General features: G+C 42.4%; 1 protein-coding gene across 1 annotated transcript; it reads right to left on the bottom strand.

Annotated features, from left to right (window-relative positions):
• Positions 1–6,240: 6,240 nt before the first annotated feature.
• On the bottom strand, positions 6,241–6,721 carry LOC116523644 (40S ribosomal protein S15a). The gene has a single exon (XM_032238773.1). The coding sequence runs from the start codon at positions 6,689–6,691 to the stop codon at positions 6,299–6,301; it is 393 nt and encodes a 130-aa protein (XP_032094664.1). The 5' UTR covers positions 6,692–6,721; the 3' UTR covers positions 6,241–6,298.
• Between the last annotated feature and the right edge of the window lie 3,653 nt (positions 6,722–10,374).

The raw sequence follows: 10,374 nt of genomic DNA, 5'->3' as shown, positions 1-10,374 counted from the left end.
ACCTCTTGTGCGGAAAGAACCTGACAGACGACAAGGAATGTGTCAAGAGACATAGTCACCACTTTGAAAATTTTGAAAACTAAGAATTATTATCAAGATTCTCTAAATCCCCGCCAAATCTGAAATACAGGAATGCTGTCTAAAAGTGGCTCTGTGAATTAGCAATAGCAATACCAGTTAGACTTATATACCGCTTCATAGGGCTTTCAGCCCTCTCTAAGCGGTTTACAGAGTCAGCATATTGCCCCCAACATCAATCCGGGTCCTCATTTTACCCACCTCGGAAGGATGGAAGGCTGAGTCAACCCTGAGCCGGTGAGATTTGAACAGCCGAACTGCAGAACTGCAGTCAGCTGAAGCAGCCTGCAGTGCTGCATTTAACCACTGTGCCACCTCGGCTCTTGCAATTACATTGCAACGTTGAGTTTTGTTGGTTTTTTTTTTTTTTTTTTTTGTAAACTTATCCATTCAAAATAGCCATTAGTTAGATGCATTATATCTGGAAAACACCCAAATCACAGTCATGATAATTGTAGCTGCACATTAAATTTTCAAACATCAGTTTGACTTGGTTCTATCTTCATAATTAAATAGGGACTGACAGAAAATTGAAATGGAAGAGGCAGACAGGAGTGGAAAGTGTTATCCTTTCAAAACCTTACTCCACAACTATCTAATCATTTAAAGGATTGGAAGTTCTATGTTGTATTTTATATTCTCTGTATTGACAAAATGCCACACAAAGCTCTCACATTACTTGGATTACTTGAAACTAAAGCTAATTATTGATTAACCACAGCTGTTTTGCCTTGCATAAAACATCTGATACAAAGAGAATATATTTTATTACCTGATATAGTTTATTCCAATCCACTTGCTTTGAAAGAGATTTAAGCAGCCCATTGAAGGGCCACTTTCAACCTTAGCTCCTGTTAATCAAGAGGTGAAGTTGCAGATTTAAACTAAATTACATTTAAAACAAGACCTCAGGTCATATTGGGTAGTGATATTTTGTAAAAAAAAATGTTCACATAATCCAGAAACTATAACTTTATAAAGCTATGGCAGCATCAATATTGATTTATTTATACATTGACTAAGTGAAATACTGGCAATTATTCCTCTGCTTATTGTTGGAGCTAAATTAAATTCTTAAGATTCTCTAGGTGTGGAGTTGCAAGGCATTAAATACAACATTTACTAGTAACACCAGTTACCAATTAGTCTCACAATTAATGGCTGTGCTTATTAAGAGTGAAGAGAGGGTTAGCTAAAGATGTCTGGAGGATTCTAAGTTGGCAATGAACAATTTCCTGTCCTTAGGATTGATAAAAGTGGGATCATTCTTATTCCCTCTAAATTTATCAGTCCTAAGAACAAGAATCCATCCTACACAAATCAGAATTATTTCCCCAGTAAATTCCCGTTTTATATCTCGGCTGTTGACGAGTCCCCAACCTCAGATATGTTGCTTCTGCAGAAGAATCACAAGAAATGGAGCAAAGTAATTTACATGCCAACAGGAAGCATTAGATCTTTGTAAGATAGAAATGATTAGACTTCTTTGTTTATAAAGGAAGGTTCTCCTTAGAAAAAGGAAAAGACTCTGCTTTATTTCTCTTTTATCAAATCCTTGGCCACTTGAATAGTGCGGTGTTCTGTGCTTCCGGCAGCTGTTATTCGGCTGTTTGCCTATTAACCTTAGCAAATATTGCTTAAGTTGGAAAGCCTAACAACAGATCACTTTGCATACTTTATTTTATAGAATGCTTCTAAAATATAGTGGTTGTAGACAGGATGTTTCCTCTATGCGCCATTCACAAAACTGAACAGGGGTTCCAGATGCTGGGATCTTCCCTTTGGAACTTTCCCTCTCTCCCTTCCACATTTCAGTTCTTTTTTTAAACCACAGAAAAATCAGTTAAGCAGCAAAAGATAGAAAGGTTGTGCCATGTGGCTTTTGACTGACAATTGTTCAAACTATGTGAATCCTTTAGAGAGATGCTTCACATTCTTTCCAAAACTCAGTGCAGTCACTTTAAAAGCCTTACCTCCAGTGGTGGGATTCAAATAATTTAACAACCAGTTCTCTGCCCTAATGACCAGCTTGGTAGGCGGGGCTCGGTGGTCATGTGACTGGGTGGGTGTGGCCAACTCAATGTCACTCACATCGGTGGGCGCTTCGCCTTAGCTGTTACAATATAATAAGGGTTAACCGGAGAGGCAGTTTTTGTAAGTACAGCAATAAAGATTAGGCTAGAAACAACACCAGAATGTTTCCTTCCTGCCTTCCTTACAGGATTAGCCCTGTAAAGTGGGGGAAAACAAAATGAGATTTCTTCCAACAACCGATTCTCCGAACTACTTAGAAAGTTAACAACCGGTTCTCCCAAATAGGTGCGGGCTGGCTGAATCCCACCACTGCTTACCTCTGATCATCTAAACATACTTCTCTACACAAAGAAGATACTTCCACTGTGAGTATCCCTGAATGGCTTCTTCCCTGATATAATTCATTTTAATGATCCAACAATTATTACGGAGATTTTCTGTTAAGGAAATTACACCAGCTTTAGTGTAACATAATAATGTTAATATGATAATGTTAACATGATCATTCAGAAGGTGCCATTCTTTTTCCTTTTACATTTTTTTTTCTTTTCATGATGAGAGTGGTGAGGGTCTGCCTCCCCTGACTGCACGTCCCTGTTTGAAATAGATCTATACTAGTCTCCCTTTATTTCTTTGTCAGTAAAACATAAATTTATCATCTCAAGAATGTTAACTGTTTTCAGCTAAAACAGGAATTTGTGGACTGGCACGGGTCCATGGCATGCCAGAAACCAGGCCAAGCAAACTAGTGAAGCTCCATCTGCAGGATGCAGGCAGCACATGAAACCATGCCCCCTCTCTCCATGGAACCGATCCCTGGTGCCCAAAAAGGTGTGGGTCACTGAGCTAAACCAAGTACAGAAGGAGTTATATTGGCAAGTGTGATTCACTTCTACACTCCATGTGGAAGAAAGCAGGGACGTGCAGTCAGGGGAGGCAGGGCCTCAACACTGTCATCCTGAAAAGAAAAACAAATTTAAAAGGAAAAAGGCTGAGATAGTTGCTGCCAGAATCACAGTGGATGACTCTATCTTTATGATCACTTGAGCAGAGTTAAGCAAGGGTTAAAAGGCGAAAAATTCCTTATGCAAAGGAGGCACGTGGTTCTCTCGCCTCCTCCTACAGAGGGAACTATTTTTAGAGGCTTTTTTAAAACAGTTCAGCAGAGTCATCCATTGGAGGCTCTGGCAGCAGCAGCTTTTGCCTTTTTCTTTTTACATTTTCATCATGGCAGATAAGAGGAGAGCTGAAATCCTCTGTGACACAGCTGGAAAAGGTATGTGGGTCCTGGGTCAGAGGGAAGGGGAGGAATTCAAAATTATTGTAATTTGTAAGTAATTGTAATTTGTGTTATTGCCAGTAATTTGTATGTGTATGTGTGTGTTTGTGTGTGTGTGTTTTACCCGCCTCTGCTGGCATGCGGGCTGGCACTTTATTTATTTATTTTTATTTACACGCCCCCTTTATGGCCGGAGGGCGCGCCAGCATTTTAAAGTGCATGCCGCCACGCCGGCCATATAGGGGGACATGTCGGGGCTTCGGGGCGGCTGGTGCTGGCAAACATAAGGTGGCTTTTGCCTGCTTGCCTCACCAGCCATGAACCTCACCGCACATCACTGCAAGAAAGGGATCCCATCAAAAATCCCCTTTATTGGGTAGCTATTGAGTTTCACAACTTATTATTTATTTATTTATTAATCAGACTTCTATACCGCTTAATAGGGCTTTCAGCCCTCTCTAAGCGGTTTACAATTTATTTATTTTTAGCAAATTGAGTCAGCAACTTGCCCCCACAGTCTGGGTCCTCATTTCACCCACCTCGGAAGGATGGAAGGCTGAGTCGACCTTGAGCCGGTGAGATTTGAACCGCTGAACTGCAGATCACAGTCAGCTGAAGTGGCCTGCAGTACTGCACCCTAACCACTGCGCCACCTCGGCTCATTATAGAAGGCCCATTGCTAATCCCTAGGTAACATTCCTTCCTGGCATTGTGCTACTCAGAAAAAGAAGGAAAGTAAAGAGGACGGATAAGGAATCTGCTCAGAACAGCAAAGGTGCCACTGAGAGTTACTGTTTTTATATTTAAAAATCAGGTTCCGTCTCAGAGTGATTAGGATTGAGAGGTGTGTGTTCTAAAAATCAAGAAACCGATATTTTTCAGTTGGTTACAGGCAGGGATTTTAATTTTACATGGTAAGGAAGGAGAAGATGTTCTGCAGACTGCAAAAATCAATAATCACATATTACTGCTGGCTGATAAAGTTGGAAGGAAGGAGAATAAAGTTGCAGTCTCCCAGTTGGAAGTTCTTGGGACGAGTGGCGTCTCGGCTTTTCTATCTCTACCTTGATGCCTTAGTAGCTGGCATTAAAAAATCATTATTCACTGAATAAATCACGGTTGGCTAGGTTTGCACATATGCTAAGTAAACAGATCACAGACTATGTAATGACTTTTCATCAGATGTGACTTAAGCCAGAGAAGCTATTCAGCAAAGGTAAACATTTTGCATTCCCTGGCATCTTAACAAGACAGAAGAAACAAGACCAGAAAACCACACAAGCATTCCAGAGCTTGGACCAAAATGAAGGCATCTTCGTGTCTTTCAAGCATGACATTATTTGAATCTGAGACCAGGGAATGCAAAAATAAAATGTCATTTTTGAAAGATAAATCAGAACTTCATTTATAATATTATGAGAGGGTAGGAATTTTTACTGACATCATGTCGCTCCAAAGTCATTTGTTGGCAACATTATTCTCTGCAGTCGAGGTAATCCTCGACTTACAACAATCCGTTCAGTGACCATTTGAAGTTACAATGGCACGGGAAAAAAGTGACTTATGACCGTTTTTCACACTTTTGACTGTTGCAGCATTCCTATGGTCGCATCAGGGGTAGGTTTCTCGCCCCGTTCCAACCGGTTCGGTTGGAACAGGGCCGGCGGCGTCCTCGTGCACGCGCGCGGTGCATGCATGCGTACCAGCATCTGTGCGATGCTCCAGCTGCTCCTGGAGGATCGCGCAGGCGCTGTATGTGTCCTGCGCATGCGTGGAAGCGCAGAACTCGTCAAAACCGGGTAATGAGCGCAGGCGGGCGGGTGGGCCCTTCGCCGTTCCCGGAAGTTACTTACTTCCGGGTTCGCCGACCAACCAGTTCGCAGGGACTGCCGCGAACCGGTTGAAACCCACTCCTGGGTCGCATGATCAAAATTCAGATGCTGGGCAACTGACTCACATTTATAATGGTTGCATTGCAATATCCTGGGGTCATATGATCCCCTTTTGCAACCTTCTGACAAACGAGGTCAATTAACAACCATGTTACTAATGTAATAACTGCTGCGATTCACTTGACAAGTGTGGCAGGAAGTTCGTAAAATGGGGCAAAACTCTAAATGTCTTACTTGACAACAGAATTTTCAGGCACAATTGTCCTTGTAAGTCAAGCACTCTCTGTAGAGCCGGGGTGTCAAACGTGATTTCATTGAGAGCCGCATCAGGGTTTTGTTTGACCTTGGAGGGCCGGGGGAGGGTGTGGCCAGCTCAATATCACTCGTATTGGAGCACTTATGGTGGCCAAGTGCTATGCCAGGACTTCCTTGAGACCCTTCCTTCCCTCTTCATTCTCCTTTCTTCTTCCTTCCCCTCTTTCCTTATTTTTCCTTCCTTGCTCTCGTCCCATCGTTTCTATTCTTTTTTTGGTCTTTCCTCTTTCCCTTTCTCCTTTCCTGTCCCTTCTTGCATTCTCAAATGCAAAAGGGGAAACATTTCTCCTTTTGTTTTTGTTTTTAGTGTTTTGATAGCCCTCTCTCAGCAAAAACAGAACCTGGGGGGGGGGGCGTGCATGGCCCCCCCGTGCCCCATTTTGACTGCGGCAACCTCCTGCAGCCATCTGCCAACACTAACAGAGCTCAGGGTCCATGCGCTGGCAGAGAGCTGCAGGAGGCTGTCGCGGCCAAAAATGGGTGCCGGGGGGGGGGGGCACGTGAGCTCTGTTTTCACTTGCAGAGGCACCATGGGCCGGTCCTTTGCTGTTTCCAGGCTGGCACCGCGGGATAGATCTACGCACCCCGCGGGCCATTATGGCCCACGGGCCTTGACTTTGACACCACTGCTGTAGAGTATTCTTTTTTTTTTTTCCTTTTGAACCATTTATTAATTTGTCTGCCTTTTTTTTTTACAAGTTTAGAAAAAGAAACCCAGGACTTTCCCTCCTGTATGCTTTCGCCTCGCTTCCTCGTGATCCATGATGCCAGCTGACGTGGTCAGGACAATGAACCCGAACTGACGTGAAGGCAGCAAATTGTTCTGCCACTTTTCCAAGTCTTTCAGCTGGACATCGAATCTGGGACTGATCACACCGCACTTGTTAAGCCTGCCTGTGAGATTCACAACAATTTTCCCAGCTCTGTGGTCATCAATGATCTCAAATTCACCTATGTAGCCATGTTTCATCATCACGGTTAAGAACCGGACAATTACTTTGGAGCACGGCCTGATGAGAACCTGACGCTTTCCACGTTTCTCTGCATTGTTGATGCTTTTAAGAGCATCGGCCAGAACATTCATGCGCACCATGATGCCAGGGCAGCAAGATGGCGGAAAAAGGCGCTGTAGAGTATTCTTGATAGCTGATCCTGAAGCTACTTAAGCTGAAAGATCCCCGTGGCCTCAGATTAGAAAGAACATTTCACTTATTTTATTTAGTTCTGCTTCCTTTTTTCCACCGTGTAAAACAACAATGCTTATAGTTATTGCCAAAAAGGGAGCCACTTCATGTTGAAAGTGAACGGAATATTGCATAATCTGTAGTAACATGATTTCACTTGAAGAAATAAGACTCCACTGGGTGACTCCAGTTGTCACATTTCATAAAACTGCTAGAACTCTGGGCTAATTTAGCTATTTGTGGCTCACTCCCTCTGGTCATAAGGAAGATGAAAGCACAAGTCATGGCATCTTTTCTGAACATCTGAGGGAGCCTCTCTCTTATTTAGAGCCATTTCTAAACAGGCAATGTTTATTATAGCAGGATTCCAACATAAGAATGATGTCGATCTAAAGCATATTTTATGGAAGCCTCAAGGCAAAGCAATCCGATGATCAATTCAAATGCCCAGCTGAAATACAAAACACACTGAATCTAAATCCTGGTGCTATCTTTAGAGTGCCAACTCATTAATAATCAATGACTACAAAGGTTAATGCTGGCAGACTTTCCTAATTATGCACCTCTTGAGAAAAGCAATTGCTCTGCCAGGGCATGCACTACTGACTCCCTGGCTTGAATGAAACGTATAGCACTGCCCATCCTTTGATTTTACATCAATTTGAGAAGGGGAGGGAGGAGCAGCCTCTTTCTTTGAATTCCATGACCACGGCAGACATTGATTATTTATTATTATTATTATTATTATTATTATTATTATTATTATTATTAATACTTATAGGCCGCCCTTTTCCCTGAGGGGACTCAGGGCGGCTTACATAAAAAATGAGGGGGGGGTATACAGACAGTAGACACAAACAATACATAGAAGTAAAATAGTAAGCAACATTCATTCATCATTCGGGTGGGGACAGTTATCTTTGTCCCCAGGCCTGACGGGCTAGCCAGGTCTTAAGGGCTGTGCGGAAGGTCTGGACGGTGGTGAGGGTACGAATCTCCACGGGGAGATCGTTCCAAAGGGTCGGAGCTACTACTGAAAAGGCTCTCCTCCGCGTAGTTGCCAGTCGGCACTGACTGGCAGATGGAACTCGGAGGAGGCCTAATCTATGTGATCTAATTGGTCGCAGGGAGGTAATTGGCAGGAGGCGGTCTCTCATTGATTCCTTAGAGCTGTATTTTTCACTGATATACTTGCTCCCCATCCTGGGCAAAGATAAATAAATGAATCAATGAAATATCGCAACATAATTTTTTGCAGGTAGCATTTGTATGAATGCCTTTATGAAATAAGTACAGGTAATCCTCGACTTACAACTGTTCACTGTTGTGGCCCAGCAGGAGCCGTTGGAGCTGCCACCAGACTCCGACAGCGAGGGGCCTTATGAGTCGGCTCTGGAAGATGTGGAGGACCCTGGACAGGGTTCCGACTCCAAGCAGGGCGCAGAGAAGCTGGTTGGCCACCAGGAGGCGACTGAGGCCTGGAGCAGCAGTGAAAGCCAAAGGGAGCGTGCTCCTGATGTCATGCATTGGAGCAGTGGGGAGGAGACAAGGGAGTTGGTCCTGGATGCCCGGCAACGGAGGGCTAATAGGCGTAAAGAACAGTTACGCAGTTACAGGAGATAATTGAACTCAGCTGGTGGTAATTAGGCTCCTCTCTAGACTATAAAAGGAATGACTTTCCACATGCTTGTTGCAGGAATCAACATATTTACTAGAGCTGGAGAAGCTATCGTGGCTAGCTTGGCAGGCTGGATTGCTGCCAAGGTTAGTCTGTGCTGGATTGCTGCCAAGGTCTGGTCTGTGCTGGATTGCTGCCAAGGTCTAGTCTGTGTGTTAATAAATCCTTGAAGTATCTTTGTCTCGGCGTACTTTGGTGTATGAAGGTGGTGGTGGTGGGGTTCAGAACAGTTCACTTAGTGACCATTCAAAGTTGCTACAGCAAAAAAAGTTGCAACAGAAAATAGTGACTTATGACCATTTTTCACACTTATGACCGCTGCAGCATTCCCACAGTCATGGGATCAAAATTCAGATGCTTTGCAACTGTGGGTAGTATTGCCTTGCCTAGCAAAAATATAGCACTGAAAATAATATGTTAAACAACTTATGAAAGGGACTCTGTCCATGAAAATGAAAAGAAATTTGTTACTCACACAAGATCTTGTTTTGATTTGATTCAGGGAAAAAATATCCAAAATGGACCAGCACTTTATTATACCTATCATACAATAATACATGTAAAATCTAAAGCCTTTTTTTTAAAAAAAAAGAAGAGATGTTTGGGAATTTTCTAAGCCACATACAGTTCTCAAAAATTGGCTGTTATGTTTTTGAGACTGCCATGACCTTATTGTGAAACCGCCTAGCCCTAGAGTGATTTCATATGCCATAAATACTCCTGAGGAAGTTGCTGCTTTCAATCGCTTGTCTTTGAGGACTAAAAGCTATTTGCATATTCTTTCAAGTTGATACTTATAATTATTTTATCTCTAAAATACTAAATACTGAAGCAAAGCCAGGCTGTAATAATGTGCCTAGAGATCTCCACTAAACTTCAGTGATGAAGCTCTTTCCGCCTATGTATATCAGGAATATTTCTGTTTACCTGAGAAGATTACTGAGAGCAAAATTAAAAGTGAAATCTGATCAAAAGAGAAGAAGAAATGATACCATTCAGATACAGTCCCAGTTCCTCACATATGCTGATAACTCAACAAGAGTTTCCCTGAGTGGACAACTACAGGATTCTTTTTTTTCCCAATATATTTTTATTATTTTTAAAACAATGCGGTACCACGAAGTCGGAGTGACTATACATTCACATTATATACAGCTAGTCACAACTATTAACAATTAGTCTACTAAATACATTATCATTCCTTCTGTGCAATCACAGTATATAGAGTTTGTTCCAGTCTTGTCACCTTATCTTATACCAGTCATAAAATTTATTCCAGACTTCAAAATATTCTGTTTCCCCTTTATTTTTAAGTTCAAGAGTGAGCCTATCTGCTTCCGCGCAGACCAACACTTTTCTGATTATATCTAGCTCTGATGGTGTATTTTCTTTTTTCCAATATTGTGCATAAGTTATGCGCGCCGCAGTTAGTACATGAATAATTAAATAAAGTGTATCTTTCTTAAACCCCTCTGGAATTATACCTAGGAGAAAAATCTCCGGTTTAAACAAGATTTGGTCTCCCACCATTTGTTCTAACCATGATTGAATCATTTTCCAATAATTTTTTGCCTCATTGCACGTCCACCACATATGATACAAAGTGCCTGGTGTTTTTTTACACTTCCAACAATTTGGATCAGAGGTGGGTTCCTATCAGTTCGCACCTATTCGGTAGAAGCGGTTCGTCAAATCTACCGAACCGGTTAGAAGAGGTTCCACCAGTGGACCCAGAAAGCAGGCCACACCTACAGAAGAGGTTCCAAAAATTTTTGAAACCCACCACTGGCCAGGATCTTGTAACTTGACAGCTTTAAGACTTGCATGCTTCAATGCCAGAGTTTCTGAATAGTTACTTGGACCGACCTAAGTACTAATTCATAATTTCATATCCGGTCATATGGGCGGCAAGCC

Source organism: Thamnophis elegans, unplaced genomic scaffold (assembly GCF_009769535.1).
Source record: "Thamnophis elegans isolate rThaEle1 unplaced genomic scaffold, rThaEle1.pri scaffold_76_arrow_ctg1, whole genome shotgun sequence".
NCBI classification, from domain to species: domain Eukaryota; kingdom Metazoa; phylum Chordata; class Lepidosauria; order Squamata; family Colubridae; genus Thamnophis; species Thamnophis elegans.
This window is presented reverse-complemented; position numbering and strand designations above follow the sequence as displayed.

Bases quoted from the DNA above. Each gene is read 5' to 3' on its own strand.
- LOC116523644 (XM_032238773.1), bottom strand. From the start codon at position 6,691: ATGGTGCGCATGAATGTTCTGGCCGATGCTCTTAAAAGCATCAACAAT.